The 17192-nt window shown below is 33.5% G+C and overlaps 3 protein-coding genes across 3 annotated transcripts; 1 reads left to right on the forward strand and 2 right to left on the reverse strand.

Annotated features, from left to right (window-relative positions):
• Nucleotides 1-1368: 1368 nt before the first annotated feature.
• On the reverse strand, nt 1369-2757 carry LOC11430599 (serpin-ZX). The gene is made up of 2 exons (XM_024779028.1): nt 2698-2757; nt 1369-1797 (listed from the first exon to the last, which is right to left on the reverse strand). Exons 1-2 carry the CDS (start codon nt 2755-2757, stop codon nt 1369-1371), a joined length of 489 nt encoding a protein of 162 aa, XP_024634796.1.
• Nucleotides 2758-4217: 1460 nt separating this feature from the next.
• Nucleotides 4218-5145, forward strand: LOC11429653 (blue copper protein). The gene is made up of 2 exons (XM_003602834.3): nt 4218-4486; nt 4582-5145. The coding sequence occupies exons 1-2, from the start codon at nt 4321-4323 to the stop codon at nt 5070-5072; spliced, it is 657 nt and encodes a 218-aa protein (XP_003602882.1). The 5' UTR covers nt 4218-4320; the 3' UTR covers nt 5073-5145.
• Nucleotides 5146-6082: 937 nt separating this feature from the next.
• Nucleotides 6083-11825, reverse strand: LOC11429654 (ABC transporter A family member 2). Its single transcript, XM_003602835.2, has 15 exons — nt 11231-11825; nt 10872-11041; nt 10479-10664; nt 10266-10361; nt 9961-10161; nt 9623-9782; nt 9298-9527; nt 9009-9126; nt 8784-8860; nt 8490-8579; nt 8203-8346; nt 7814-8119; nt 7651-7731; nt 6697-6873; nt 6083-6334 (listed from the first exon to the last, which is right to left on the reverse strand). Exons 1-15 carry the CDS (start codon nt 11823-11825, stop codon nt 6083-6085), a joined length of 2883 nt encoding a protein of 960 aa, XP_003602883.2.
• Nucleotides 11826-17192: the final 5367 nt, after the last annotated feature.

A 17192-nucleotide genomic window follows, 5' to 3' on the forward strand; every position in this document is an offset into this window, starting at 1 on the left:
TTGTATTTACCATACAACTTTTAATAAAAGAATATGTTCATATTATTTTCCTTAAAATGAAATGCAAGACATCCGCGTAACGCGTGGGTCAAAATCTAGGAAATATACAGAGATATTCTCGGAAATATTGACCTTGATGGTAAGTGCTGCGCAGTATCTAGTCTAAAACAGTGCAATTTCTTCCAGCCTGATGTTTGTAGATGGCTTTTTATTCACAGCATCTTAGACTGATGATATTCGATCCGATTAAGGACTGCAGGCAAAGCTCATATAATTTTTCTGTTGACTTTAACTATTTTTTAACTCATAGTTTTATTTAATTTACACTCTTTGCTTGCAACTGCATGTGAGAGTTAACTTAAAATCAGGATCTGCAAAAATCGTGCCACGATGGAGAAACAACGTGCCACGATGGTTGAAGATTTTCGTGAAGTAAGTCACTGGAAAAATCGTGCCACGATGGGATTGCAACGTGGCACGATGGTGCGCTGACAACGAATAACAGAAACCTATTTTTGGGTGCAGATTTGTTGAAAATTTTAAGCGATACTTTTACTATAAATATAGACCTTGTATCATAGTAAACTATGAGATAGAGGGGGCTGAAACAAGGGTTTAGAAAGGCAACAACAAAACTAGGGTTTGTATAGATTTTGTCTCTTTGGAACAAACAATAAGGTTTGAGGGTTGATTCACCTTGGGAAACACTATTAGGATTGAGTCTCTTGGTTACGGGAAGAGGTTGGGACTTTGGGTAGAATTAGGCGGGAGACTTATTCTTGTAACTCATTGATATCTCTTTTGTAACGTTACTCATCATATAGTGGAACGGAGGGCTGCTCTCTCCCCCTAGACTAGGTCAATTTGGACCGAACTGGGTCAACAAATTCTTTTGTGTTCTCTCTTCTCTTCTTTTCTCTTGCTGTTTTCTACTTCTGGCTTGTGATTATAATTGTTCCATACACTTTGTTTTGGTTGCTTAACTATCCCTTGCTCCACACATCAAGTTTGTTATTGGTGTGATTTTTCATCGAATTTGCAACACTGCAGAATGGCAATCAAAGGCAGTGCGTATAACAATGTAGCAGTAGCATTCAAAAGAAAGGATGGTCGGCTACAAGTCTAGTCGAGGAGTTATACCCTCGGTTCTCATTACAGCACAGGTTGCAGCAGCAGCTTCAGTGCCTTCTTCATTAACTTCAATGAAAGACTAGTGAAAAATGTGAGAAATATAAAGGTCTTGATTTGGATAGTCCACCATTTTTGTCAAACTTCCACGAGAGAAAGGTGAAACCACTCCTAACTCCTTCAACATATTAGAAGTTTCAAGCCCAAATGAAACATTGAATCTTGGAATTCTGAAGTCACCTACTTTGACTTTAGAATGACAAAGCTTTTGTGGTGTAGTAATGTAGATTCAGAAGCCACCTTCTCGACCAAAGCTGACAGTCCATCTTTTGCATTTGGAAGAAAAAAGTACATAGAGAATCGACGCTTATCTCCACCTTGCTCATAAGGGATACAAAGCACTTTAAAACCATCAAAAGCTCTAATAAATTGATCTTTCTTGCTGGTCATGAAGGGAACTTTGACTGAACTACCATTATGAATATGAAAATCGTAGTATTTTGTTTTCGAAGGATCAAACGGTTGATTCCATGCTCCCTTAAAGTACAATGCATTAGCAAATATGAGTCTGGTTAAGTTGTTAACTGACCCTGGAGAAAGAATTTCTTTAATAAGACCATTTGTCTCTTTTTCAGCCCATAAATTCACGTCATTGGTCACTTCAACCGCCTACAAATATCATATTTAAAATTAAATCAAGCATCATCAAATTTAAAAATAACTTATGCAAATAGATAAGTTGAATTCTTTTCGCAAAGTATTGCAATAGAAGGTTTTCACTTTTTGTCAGTCTAATTTTTACTCATCGTGAAAGTTGTTTTTCATCAATTGTTCTTCTAGGAGTTGAATCTTATTGCTCTAGAATCATTTAGTCTAATATTCGTATGCTAAAGTATCAGGATCTGAAAGTTGTTTTCTCTTTAACTAGAAAATTTGAAGAGGCTTACTATTGAATCTTTGGAGAACTTAGTTGAGGTATTGTCTACACTCTTTTTTTATTGATGTCATTCTAGAAAAAGAGACTTCCAGATCATAAAGGTATAGGCTACGTTTGAAAATCAATTTCAAGTGTGTTAAGTTTGTATTTTTTTTTTTTTGAAGAATTTAAAGTTTGTATTAGTAACTTATATTCTTAGTGTTAACAGAATTGAGATTGAGAGATTATAAATTGAGAATTAGAAAAGAAAGGAAACACATAAACTCGGGTAAAATAATATGATTTTTGAGTGTTAATATATACGAGCAAAAACTCGAACTCTTCAATTATTGATACTCTATATCATTATTCAAATTTTAGTGTCAGTGTAGTTAACTGTTTTATTTAATCACATGCATTTATTAATTTTGACTTTTGTAGTGCCCCTCTAACTTTTTTTAACAAGTATTTTACATAGTTTAAATAATATAAATTATCCTTTAATATATATATAGGCAAAATTGAAAATATGGTGTTTTGGGCTACCGCCCCTACGACCCATGCTCAGGGCCATCCCTGCGTGTGAGTACAGATTATATGTTTCTATTTAACTGTCGTTTTAAAAGTGTAAGGATATAATTTATTGATTATACCTGAAAAGCATAATATATGTAGGGGTCGTGGTTCGAACACTGGACATTCCACTTATTCATCTTAAGAGATGAGATTTAGTCACTAGTCTACTTGACAGAAACAACATTGATACGAATTTCCAATGCAAAATAAAAGAACAATTTTGATAGAAAAAATAAAAGACTTCGTGAATGTTCAAAAAGAAGAAAGAATGGAAGACTCCTTCGAAAGAAGAGTGTGTGCAGAAAAATATGATTTTTTTTTGGAGGAGGAGAGTAAGTAACAATTGCTTGTTATGGAAAAAAGATGGCACGTATGTATTATTTTTATATCTCACATCAAATTTATTGAAAAAGGAGTGTGTGCAAAAAAAAATTAATTTATTTGTGGATTAAAATGAGGTATAATAGGAAGAAAAAACTCCAAAAATTCATTTTCTTAATTTAAATGTACTTTTCGAAAATGACATTTTTTTTATGGTGGCCGGGGTTTGAACCTCAGACCTTGCATATATTATGCAAGGTCCATACCAACTGAGCTAAGCTCACAATGACTTCTAAAATGACATTTAAAAAGAAACACATGGATCTTGTATTTTCATTACCCGAAGAGGTTAGTAATTAATTACTCCCATTTTTTTTTAGAAAGAATGTCATCTATATCTATATTATATATAAAGAAAATAACATCTTTCAACTCTTTTGGGTTGACTTTTTCTCTTTCAAAAAATGTCTTCAATTCTCAATACAAATAAATAATAATGTAACAAATAGATAAGAATAAATTTAAATATTAAAAAAATGTATATACCCTTAAACAATTTTTTCTATAATAAAGATTGTTGTTGGTGTCATTAAAAAAGAATTTAGATTATATTTATTTGTTATATCGTTGATGTCATTGAAATAGATAAATTAAACATGGTTAGTTTAGTTTGTTATAATTTAAATGCAACAAACATTTATATTTTTACTTTTAATCAAAATCAAAGTTTCATAAATAAATACCGTTCATAATTTTAAAGTGAACTTTTTGGGGTTTTTTTTTTTTTTTTTTTTATGTTATACTCTCGTTTTAACTTATCAATAAATTCATAATTTTTTTTGAGAGAATAAATTCATAATTTCTTAACACCATACATTTCACATCTTTCTTTTGTAACAAACAGTTGATATACTCTCTCTTCAACTTCATATTATTATTATTCAAAGTAAAACTATGATCTTCAACTTCCCTACAACTTTTTTAATCAACTATTGATTCAACTTTACTCAAAACAAAAACAAAAATAGGTAAAATTTTTAACAATGCTATAATTTTATTTTTGATAATAATGTTAGATTCCTAATTATAAAATTTCTACTACATAATTCATCTTTATATGTAACAAAAATTTGTTTTGAAAAAACATTATTTTAAAAAAATAAAACTTTAATTTTTCTTATCTTTTCTTCCCTAAGTAACCGAACAAATTTCTTTTATTCGGTAACAAACTTTAATCCCTTCCTCTGTAACAAACTTTGCTTGCAATTATATAAAGGCACCCATTGTCCCAACAATGTCATCATAGCCTCCTTCCTCTCCAAAAAAACTTTGCTTGCCATATTGATTTGTTTTCTTCATTCCCCTCACAATCTATTAAAATGACATTCTTTAAGGCTTTGGTTTTATGCTTCTTTTTAGCGATCACTATGCCATTGCCGACTCTGGCAACAAACCACATTGTTGGAGATGGTTTAGGTTGGACAGTTGATTCTGATTATACAACATGGGCTAGTGACAAAACCTTTGTAGTTGGTGACAGTCTCGGTAAGTATCATAATTAACTCAAGTTTTCAATTCAATTGTTTATTTTAGTTTTACAATTTACAAAACTAATGTTTGTAACTTTATTACTATGACAGTGTTCAACTATGAAGCTGGGTGGCACACAGTGGATGAAGTTAATGAAAGTGACTATAATTCATGCACAACTAGAAATTCAATTAGTACAGACGGTAGTGGTGCCACAACCATTCCCCTCAAAAAAGCAGGAACTCATTACTTCATATGTGCTGTTCCTGTACATTGCATAAGTGGTGGCATGAAACTCTCTGTTAAGGTTCAGGATTCTTCTTCTTCTTCTTCTTCTTCTTCTTCTGCTGCTCCTTCTGCTGCACCATCACCATCAGGAAAAGGTTCACCTTCTTCCGATGACACCCCCGCCGCAACAACAACCACCACCACCATTCCTACCATTGCAGCACCATCACCATCAGGAAAAGGTTTACCTTCCGATGACACCCCCGCCGCAACAACCACCACCACTCCTACCATGCAAAGTGCATCTTCAGCTACTTGTATCTCACCAATTGTTGCCTTCTTTTTTATTGTTTCATGGATCTTGATCAATTAAATATTGGTGTGAGATTATTTTCTAAGATATATATAGCCAGACAGAGGCCGTACTTCTATCTTTTTTTATTCCTGTTCCGTATCATTATGAATTTGAATTTTTGTTTGATCTATTCAAACTCATTCTTGTGGTATTAATTACTAATCTAGTATTGTTTTTTCTGCTTAAATATTGAATGATTACTGGTTACTGATTTTTCTTTTTTTTTACTTCTTTGGTTCAATCTATGTGGGATCTTCTTATTTTGAGATCAGGGTAAAGTCCTAATTATTGTGAAAGAATCGAAGAATTTACGGTGGCAAAATTAAAATACCCATATTCACTTTGTAAACTCTCTTTATGCTCACGATGCTTTAATTTATAAATAGATTTCCATAAAAATCAATTTACAAAGATTTTTTTTTGACAAAATAAATTTACAAAGGTTGTTCTGCTGACGAAATTAAAAAAATAATGAAAAGTTATTTATAATTTTCTTTTTAGTGTAAAAACTTTGTCACACTTAGTTTGGTTTGATCTGCATGTTAAGGGAACTGAAGAATTATAACTAAGTCCATGTGTATTTTACGAGGAGAGTTGAATCCAAAAGATTAATTCATTAGATAAAAGAATCTTATAATTTAAATACCACATCAAACTTCTTTAATTAACTATACGACATAACACTGTTATCATGAGTTTAAAGTTCTTTGGCCATGATTTTTACAATATTTAATGTGTAGCTTTGGATCCATCGTGGTTTATATAATACTAGTACTATATTGTTAATTCTTTTTTATAACCTTGCAAATGTCTGTTTGGCTGGGCGATACAATGCATTGAATTTTCCCCCTTGAATTGAATATCACAACCAACAAAATAATTTGGATAACTATACATACAAATAGTCAAAAAACAATAATAAAATACAACAAATAAAAATCTTAATTGTCTAACAAGTTACCAAATGACAACACATATACAAATGAAATCTTATAACCAAAAGGAATATTTAAGTAAATATCAATACATTACTGAAAATTGACTAAACTAACTTGACTTGGATCAATCACAACCCCGTGGACTAACGCTGACCGGCGTTGTCTTGCAGTAGGAGACGATGGTAGTTGGATCTTTTGAGGAACAGGAGCTTTCTGCGAGTGGCCAGCGATGCAAAGAGCGCCAGTGTCATCTTGCTCCCAGTGTACTTGTACCATAAACCCTGTGGGATATTCAGCAGACTCTGATCCAGGAATTCCCACAATCATAGCTCCTACTGGAATCTGCACAATTATTTTATTCATCAGCAAAAATAGTTAGTTGTTACAGCTACAAACTTTGTTCAATTGAAAAAGAAAATGGTTTTGTATTTTGTCACGATGGATGTACTCTATTTAGCACCAACATTTCATATTAAAGGCGTGTCCGGTAACATGACACTGACATATTTGGTTACATCCTATTACTTCATTTCTCAAATTATTACCGGTGTTGACATTTCAGTATATTGTGGTGTTCAATGTATGTTTTAGTGTTTCATAGTATGTACTATGTAATTGTACTAGTTTACTTTTTGGCATACTCTTATAACTCAATCACTTGAGAATTGAGACGCATTTGCCGAAAGAAAATGTGATACACTTACCTGCACAGACTCTCCAGATTTCAAGGTCAAAGTCACTAAGCTCCCTTCAGCTGCAGCACTTTCTAGCTTTGCTTGTTTTGCAATATTCAAGAAAACTTCTTCAAGAGTTGTTAGACCAAGCTGGATGTCAGATATGCCAAATTCTTTTTCTCTATCTTGGAGCTCTGTAAAAAAATCCTGGTATGGAAGCAACAACAGTATAAGAGAAGAGCCATGCTATTTGAACACTGATTTTTAGACACCCTAGACCAACATCTAGTATTGTACAAACAGGCCAAGTCTTGCACACAAACCAAGGTAAGCAAAAAATGATTAAAAAAATACGACCCTGTGTCTCTGATCGTATTAGATTCGATGATGTAGATGTCGACTATTGTGTTCAAATATCAATTCTCATAAGAGAATATTAACCTATCAAAGTAATTGTATAGTTCTGTGTGAACTTCGCATGATTTTTCTCACTATAGGCTACACTTGTACCTATGTCATCCTGTCTTTGTGTTACATAAACCACTTTCAGCTTACTATCAAATACATGGATCATGCACAACATGCTCACAAATGCAATTAACAAGTCTAGGAAAGTGTAAATTTGGGAGCTATTCATCATTACGGACTTTGACACTAAGCAATAGATAGGACTAATTATAATAGGTGTCAGTATCAGGTTATAAACATTTAATATAACTATACTAAAGATTATTATAAAGCACAAAGTTTGAAACTGAGTAATGAATCAGATGTCACATTATCAGCATATCAATAGCAACTAGAAATTTTCAACGAAGATTTGTTTCATTGCAAATCAGTGATGTAGAAACAATTAAAATTTCCCAACTCGCCTAAACTTTTCAAAAACCAAAAAAATAAAAAAATAAAAATTAACATTATTCAAACCATGGTGTTAAGCAGATCCAAAAGAAATGGAAACAAGGCCAAGAAAAGAAAGCTTACTGTAAGGAGTGCCTCTCTTTCATGAGGAATCACATAAGTTAGAAAGTTTTTATTCTCCTCTTTTGGTACTAAATCTAAACGCTGCAAAAATATTTCAGAGGTCAAAAACCAATCTTTTATTTGTCATGAAAAGATTTTAAAACATCACAAATATTCATCTTACATTCTTAAAGAATTGTTTCACAGCTTCATGCTGTCTTGTAGATATTGCATCACCATTTTCAGGAATCTTTTCATTATTGTTTCTATAGAAGTTAATATTAGCAATAAAACCAGTACCGAAGCGTGACTTCAATCTGATTGAGGTACCAATGCATCGGAGCTTTCCCTTTGCCATGATTCCTATGCGGTCACTTAGAATGTCTGCTTCTTCCATAGAATGTGTTGTAAGAACAATGGCACGCCCTCTTTTTGCACTTTGGATGATGTCCCACACATGCCTCCTTGTTATTGCATCCATACCGGTAGTCTAAAAAATAAGAACGAAAAATTAAATCGTGTAATCCTGTTGAGAAAATATACGGTTTAAAGAATATATTTTTATTTGCGTACCGGTTCATCCAAAATAACTAATTTAGGGTCACCGATAAGGGCAATTGCAACACTGAGACGGCGTTTCATTCCTCCACTGTAACTTCCAGATCTTACTTTGGCTGCATCCATGAGTCTCACCTCTGCCAATGATGTCTGAGTAATCTACATTTTTCAAAAAAGAATCAGAACTCTAATAGTTAATAATTTTAAACAATACAAAGTAGATGAAAAAAAAAATGTGGATGGAAGTGTGTGTATCGTATAATTCAATGAACAGAACAATTTCAAGCCTGGAGCAGACATACTGATTTTACAGATGCTGGGGACAGGCCTTTGATACTAGCAAAGAGTTCGAGGTGTTCTTCACCAGAGAGTGCATCCCATAGGATATCAAACTGCAGATTATAAGATTTAGTAAAAGGCATTCAATGTATTTATTGTAGCACCATTATAAGTACAAGTTGTGTGATCTGATTTAGTGAAACAGAAAAATTCCAATTCATAAGCGTCTAGCAGATATAATGATGTATGATTTGCAAACTTAATTTTACAGTGTAAATTGTGTATCATACAAGAAAAATATGTAGAATGAGAGACACCTGGGGACACACTCCTATAAGCTTTTGAATGTTTGACATGCCAGTGGAGCTACGGATAGAATGTCCATAAATCAATGCTGTTAAGGAAATTTAAAGTTATATACTCTTTCTTGATACCAACACATTGATTACTTAATAGTCAATATAGCAGATAAAGGGGGAGGGAGGGAGGGAGAGAGAGAGAGAGAGAGAGAGAGAGAGAGAGAGAGAGAGAGAGAGTATCACCATCTCCATCTGTTACTGGAGTTATCCCTGTCAAACAATTAATAACTGTAGTCTTTCCAGCTCCATTCGGTCCTAAAAGACAAAATAACTGATCCTTTGTAAAGTTCAACCACAAGCCCTGAAAATAATTTGAGAATAACAAATTACTCATCATCCAAGCATAGATCACTCCTATCAGGAGGAAATTACAATCATTCACAAATTTTCATATTGAAGCATGCAATTTACTGCAGCGACCAATGTTAAATGTATCGGAATAAGATCCATCTTGTGATAGGAAATGCTTTACCTTAAGAGCATGGTAAGGAGCACTTCTTTTACATTTACAGCACAAACCAATGTTATATGTACCGGGATAAGTCTTCACGATGCCATGTAACTGAACAGCAACGTTTGCATCAACCACGCCTTGTGTTAGTCGCTGTTTCACAACGTTTTCTTCTTCAAGGACATCGTCATCATCTGGCATACTATTCTCTTCATGTCTGGTTGAAAATATGCAACTACAAACCCCACCCTCTATGAAAGAAAGGTGAAAAATACGGGTTAGAAAAATAATCCATAAAGAGCATGAAAGAAGCAATAACAAACACAACTTAAAAAATATTCATCACCTTTCACTTTTTGTCCTCCGTTTCCCGTCCAATAACGAGGATTTAGAAAGTATAACATAGATTTCCTCACACCCATTGCATTTGGGATTATATTGTCAAAATAGATGGCTAGAATGAACCACAGAAAGGATGTGGCCAGAAGCCATTTATAAATATCATTCTGTCAACAAAAGAAGATATATACATAAGTATTGCATTGACGCCTCAAAAGCTGAAGGGCAGGGAGGACTAAAAGGAAATATAGAACCATCTAAAAGGGAATAGAAAGTCAAAGTATTCTTAAATTGAAACAATTTTTCATGTTGGTATGCAAAAATCAAACTCAAATCACTGCATACAATTGTCATCACACAGTTGTTGTCGTTAGTGGCGCATGATCCCCGTTTACTCCAGCTAACACCGTTATCTTCAGGGGTTGAGACGGCATGTGAAAGCACACGCAAGCCTTGAGCAAAAGGATTAGGCGGAAACAATGACCATAATTTTCGGACAGTAACAGAGAAGATATAATTGTAAGGAAATCCTACTTGCACCACGAGCTGCAAGTCGATAAAATAACAGACATAAAAGAACATGAGCATCCATTGTTTTCAATGTACTCAATAAACCTTGTCCTGAAAGAATGAGAAGTGTTGGTTCATGCCTGAGTCACATAGCCGACAATAAATATGGAGAAGCCGACTGTTGTTGCCGACGATGATTTTCCAATAAAAGCCGATAACATGAAGGCCAACCCAGTCTAAAACAAAAGGAGAAAATACTAGGAATCAGAAAAAATCTTCAGATTCACAGAATACAGAATAGACCCAAATGAAAAAAACAGAAAGTATAAATTGTAAAGCTAGAAGATTCTCACCATGTTAAATTCAAATAGGAAGAACAAAAAGAACAGAACAGCGAAACTGTTTTTCAAAAAGAAACGAAGCTGAAAAATCATGCCACAGAGAACTACGAGAATAGATGATAGGAGTGTAACAACTGTTTCCCAGGTTAGCCATGATAACCAGTATGCAGAGTCGTAAAGCCCCATCACTGTCATTGCCTATCGACAACAAAAATGCCGTGAAAACAACAAGCACGATTACAGCGAAAAAATAAACAAACAAACTCATCATTGTCAAATTTTACAGTAGGAGAAAATTAATGCAAAAAACCCCCACTGTAATTCCTATTGATCTTAGTATTCTCCAATGAACTAATGTGTACTAATTCCTATTAATCTTAGTACTACTATATGACTGCACCATACCTGGCGAAGTTTGAGCTCTTTCTCTGCGACCAAAGAACTCATCTGAAGAACAAAATTAAACATAGCAATTGCAAGAAAAAATACTGGACCGATTGATCCAACAGCAGAGGGAGGACTCATGGCTGGGTGCGCAAATTCCTTCAAAAACACATTCCACTTGAAGCTTGGGTCTAAAATTTATATTACAAGTCACCAATTATAATTTAGAACATGTATTTGATCATTAACAAAATTTTAAAAATCAAATGATTATAATTTCATCTAAGTCGCTATGACATCAGTTTTTTTTTTTTTTTATCTCTACAACTGCAATATAGGCTATATCATTCTTTACAATATAAATAATGATTTTGATATACCTCCAATAAGAAATCTGGCGATTTCCCGTTCAGCAGCAAGCTGAAGTGGAAGTTGAAAAGAAAAATTAGGATCTTCATATTTCCCGCGCTTCTGAACACTACTGGAATTAGTCTGAATCCCATAACTGATAACACCATCATACTTTTCCCAAAAATGAATTGCACCGGGACATTGCATAGGATTATTAAGAAACCACTGATCAACTAGTGCTTTATCATGAAATGACTTAACCTTAGAGATAGGTATGGGTCTACCAGGGTTATTATTCATGATACGCTCCACGATGGTGTGAAACTTTGGGTTAGTATCACCGCTCCAGATAAAATCATAGCAAGGCTCTTTAACAAAGAATTTGTTTTCACAAGGTGGGATTGGTGGTGAAGGTTTTGGCGAAGGATGTATTGTGGACTTATACTGCGTAGTTGTTGAGGTTTGTACTTCGATTGCTTTGTCTATGGCGGATATTAGGAAAATGAATATGACCGGTGAGAGCATCTGGAGAAGGATAGATGTCTTGCTTCGACACGAGATTAATATGTTTTTCTTTAATAGTGCTTTGTACTGTTGTATTAACTGGGAGAAAGTGTTGGTCATTTTTGTCACTCACTGTCTGTAGTTTATGTGTAGAGAGTGTAACAGAAAGAAAGAGATATATAGAGAGAGTGGCAATGGAAATTTGGAAATAACTGATTCATAGTTATTATGGTTATGCCATGTAAAGCATTATTTTCTAAAAGTGGAAAGATATTCGTGTGGTTTTAAAGGGAAAAAATCTGGCAAATATGTTAATTAGTTGCAAAGACCATAACAGCATGTTTTTGTTTAAGCGAATAAGGAAAATATTGGTTAAAAATATGTTTTTGTTTTTTAGGAATGGTTGAAAATATGTTAATTAGTTGCAAATACCTTAACCAGATTTGATTTTTTTTATTTGAAAAGAAAACCCCATGTTAATTTATTTGACAGAAAAAAAAAATTATGTTTTCTTTTTATGATTTAAAAAAGGGTGGCCCTTAATATGGACCTCTTTTTAAAGGGTCCAAACATGCACCTCTACAACTTAACTGGCTATAGCCTGTTTCAAATTGTTTGACCTTTTTTTCTCTTCTTTTCATTCTGCTCATTTTCATCTGCTTCGTCTCCATGCAGTATGTCAACTTCGATATAATCCCCAGCCAAGTATCCTTATTGATTTTGATAAACTTGTTTTTTTTTTAATAACTATTAATTAATTAATAAATAATATACAACACGTTATACATTAATTCAGTGTCTTCGACCTTCAAGAAAATTGAAGAAAAGAAAAGAAAAAATAGTTTCTCCATCGTTGTCCATTCCGTTACGATCACCGGACTTACTCTCAGAAAAGAAATACAGTGCAATATATATTTGTCCTTTTGATCTCTGTTGAGAACTTCTTAAGTCAGATCTGGTAAAAAGTCCTGAGTTCTTGAATCAAACATGTTGTAGACTGTTTCATATCAGAAGAAAAACAAGCAAATTTATTTCACTTTCCGTCAAGCTTTAAATTTGGAAAGAGTAAAGTGATGAATGCAGTGAAAATAGTGCTACTTGGTAAGTAGCGAACATCGTTGTAAGAACTGGTTTCTCATAACTGTAAATAATACAGCTTTCAGATCTCTAACTTAGCAAATTAAAAATCTATGTGCGTTAGGAAAATGATAAAGGCATAGTGAGTAGTGACCATGGATATACAAGCACCAACCAGTAAAAGAGGCATTTCTTGTACCAAGAAAAGGGTCAATATTTTTTTGTTTTAACTTTATTATCATACCAACCAGTTTATTACCGGGTTTAGTAGGTAGAACTAACAGGTTCATTGTTGGACCTCTTTCTAGAGGGTGCATATTAGGGGCTCCCCTAAAAAAGTATATGTAATTTATACCTATCTATATATAATTGGATACATGATTTTGGTCTATGTAATTTATACCTATCTATATATAATTGGATACATGATTTTGGTCGGCCTGCTAACTAAAAAATCGATTTTGATATGTTTTTTTTTATATCTTTCAATTATATCCTTCATTTTAAACCATTCTAATTTTTTATTTAAATCTTTAATTTACAAAGTCGATTAATAGAAATGTGATGACAGTCCGTCATTCGCTATTTCTAGAGTCTTTTTTATATGTATTTTGATCACAAATTGGAGTTCACAAGGCAACTTATGCAGCAAAAGAGTAGAAAACTGAAGAAAACTGAAGAAAATACAAAGAAGAGAATCGTGCCACGATTTGGTAAAAACGTGACACGATTTTAGAAGACAAAAATCAAGCTTCGACATTGAAGAAATCGTGTCACGATGGCATAATCGTGACACGATTTGACAAAACCCTAATTCAGCGATTTGCGATTCAAGGAGAATCGTGCCACGATTTACTTAAATCGTGCCACGATTTTAGGCGAAATTCTGTGCCTATTTAAGCTGAAGACTATTCTGAAAACAAGGGTTATGATTTGGAGAGAGCCAAGTGCAATTTTGAGACCTCAAGACGGCTAGGAGGGCGATTTCTTCAACCTTCTATCAGTTTGTGTATGTTTTAATTCCGCTATTGATTATGCTATTTGTAAACTCAATTATGAGTAGCTAAATCTCTTAGAGATTAGGTCTGAGATGATTCTTTGTAACCCTAATTGAACCATATTGCTGTGAAACTCTATTTATTGTGAATGACAATCTAGTTTTTATTCAATTCAATTGTTCTTAATGCTTTTTATATCCTGATCAAATATAAACATGATTTAGTGAGAATGAATGACTACTGACCATAGCTTTCTACTTAGACAGAATTGAGTTGTTCTAATAAACAGGGTTAGTCTAGGAATGGATAATCGTTTGTTAGTGATATTAGGTTAACGTTCTTAAAACCTTCAAAGATTATTAGACCACCTAAGGAATTAGGGGCTGTAGTTTGAGAAGAGGGTCCTAACTCAAGGGATTGATTAGGACTATTTTGTTAACTATCGTGGAACTAGAAAATCATTCATAAGAATAGGTGCAGTATACCAATTAGGGGAACATAGATGATTCGAAAGACCTGATCTCATCTCTCTTCATATTTTCTAACCAAATCTATATTTTCTTACTCAATCTTTATTTTATGTTATTTAATTTTATGCAATCAAACAAAATCTAAACAAAATAATTTATACATCCTAAATATTTACTTTATTTCTAAATTGAGATTAACACAGTCCTTGTGGGGACGATATTTTTTTTTATTACTTCGATAGTATTTAGTATACTTGCTAAAAAAATCTATCAAAATGATTCCACTAAAATACGAACAATATAAGTTTTTTTTAGCAAAGGAACAATATAAGTTAAACTTTATTTAATCTATGTAAAAACCCAGTTATGTTGGTTTGGTGATGTTTAGCTTGGGACCTTAAACTCTTCAAAGTCTCGAATTCGATTCTTCACGTGTCAAATTATGTTGGCTAATTTAGCTTAAAAAATTATAAACAAATACAATAAGAGTGAATCATCAACTTCGTCCTTGAATTTTTACGGGTCGGCCAACTTCGTCCCTCAATTATGCGAAATATCAATTTAATCCCTGAATTTGTTAAATGTCAATCAAGTTAGTTCTTCTGTTCAAACGGAGCGTTAACAAGGCTGACGTGGCCGTTAACCTCTCACATGTCAGACGCAACGTAGGCAGGGACTAATTTGGCCGATAATAACAAACATTTCGAAGGACTAAATTGATTGATTTGCAGAAAATGTTTTGGCTTTCTTCCCAAATGACTATTTTCTTCCCCAACAACTCTTTCTTCCCCAATTGTATAAAATTAGAACCCTAATTACACAATATGCAATCTACACTCTATAATCATGAAAATTTCCTCCAATAATAAGTGCTTCAGTTCTGCTCCAATTCAAAAAACTTCAATCGTAGTGAATCTAAAAGCCAAAATCCTCAAAATTTCTTGAAGCAAAACTATTGAAATTGAATATGAAATGATGTGGGGTGGGAATATGGGAAAAAAACGGTTATAAAAGTCAAGCTTCATCTTCAAGCTCCAAGTTTAATGGTGTTGTGAGAGTGCTTGAATGTTGGTGTCCTACAATTTGTGTTGTTAGAAAATCCAATACTTCAAAAAATTCAGGAAGGCCATTCTATGCTTGCCATCTGCCAAAGGTTGGTTTAACTAATCAAAAGAGGTTGAAGATGATTAAATATGTAATCTTTCTATAATAATATTGCCATCAAATTAATCCCTGAATTATTTATCTATCTATCAAATAGATCCCTACGTTATATAAAAAACCATCAAATAAGTCCCTGAATTGTTTAATCAGATATCAAATTGACCCTTGAAACATATGTGTAAAAAATAAACTAAAAAAGGCAGAACATCAACGATCACAAAAACAAAATAAACAACATGATCAAAACTTAAAACGAAAACACAAAAAAACGGACAAAAATAGGGTGAATACGAACACAAAAACTTGATAAACAACAGGAAATGTGTTACCTTTAATCACAACCGAACACACAAACTTCAAAAATGTCAGAATCGCCGGAGATGATGATGTTTTTGGAGGGGTGAAAATGGAGGAAGTTTTAGCGAGAAGAAGAAGGGTCAAGGACGTTTTTGATGTTCTGAAATGTGAAGAAGGAGGTATGGGTAATGCAGGGGCAAAATGGGAAAAGGAGAAAAAAATAAACTGAAAAGTGAAAACTCAACATTTTCCAATTCAATCAAATTAGTCCCTAAACACGTGGCTTCCTTCTTGCCACGCAGATCAGCAAGGCTAACGGAGGACTTGGACGGAGGGACCTTTTTGATAGACGTCTGACAAATTCAAGGACTAAGTTGATATTTCGCATAATTCAGGGACAAAGTTGGTCGACGTGTGAAAATTCAGGGACGAATTTGATGGTTCACTCAATACAATAATAAAATAACTACAAAACCCAAAAGAAACGGACACTGAGGCTTTGAGTTTGGAGGGGAGAGTAAAGGAAGACTTTGAATTTGGTGGGTTGGAAATATAGGAGAAAACAGTAAAACCTTTAACACTTTTTGAAAGAGTAATTTTTTAGAAAGTGTTAAATTAATGTTTATGCTTAATATATTTTAAATTTTAAGAATATTATAAATGCATAGATTAAATTCGATGAATTCATGTAAACCCTCATAAACCACTCAAAACTCTCCTCCAATACACAATTTTTGAGTTTCCTTAATAAGAAGGACTTGTATTACGAAGAAAATTAACCCCCCAAAAGCTTTCCCCTCTCAATGTCATCTATTTCTTCAACTTGCTCCTTCTTTTTTTTTTTTTAAATCTCTCCTCTCCCTTCTCCTTCAAACTCCTAAGAAGAACAAGAATCAAAATCTTGGACGGAACTAGTAACAAATTTTCAGTGGGGATAAACAAACAACGACCGAAATGCCGACCGATATTTATGATATAGCTACAGAAATATCGGTCGCTAATGAAGAAATTTATACAAGCATACGTATTTTTTTTTTTAAATTCTGGTGTGGCTATAGTCAAACCATGCCTCATGTAGGTCAGCCCCTCCAATAGGCTTAACATCCTATGAAGCTGTGAATTATCAAAAGTATTGAGTTGTGTCTGAAATTCACTCTTTTTAAGTTTCATAAGTAAGATTCAAGTGAGGGCGGGCAACTTCAACTCAGATTGAGCACCGGTGCAATAGATCAAGTTGTAAACACCGGAGTCAAATTGATAACATTAAAATCAAATCGAATAGACTGTGATGAAGAATAGAATACTGTAAGTTTGTGTAAGTGATTCAACAAGCACATATCGAGAAAATTGGAAAATATAAATAGAGCCAGGAATTTTAAGTCAAAAGGGGCTGAGTATAAGGAACATTTTTTTTTTTCGAGCTAGGAATTTAAAGTCAAAGGGCTGAGTATAAGGAACATTTTTTTTTAGCGAACAAGAAA

This window comes from Medicago truncatula, chromosome 3 (genome assembly GCF_003473485.1).
Source record: "Medicago truncatula cultivar Jemalong A17 chromosome 3, MtrunA17r5.0-ANR, whole genome shotgun sequence".
NCBI lineage: Eukaryota > Viridiplantae > Streptophyta > Magnoliopsida > Fabales > Fabaceae > Medicago > Medicago truncatula.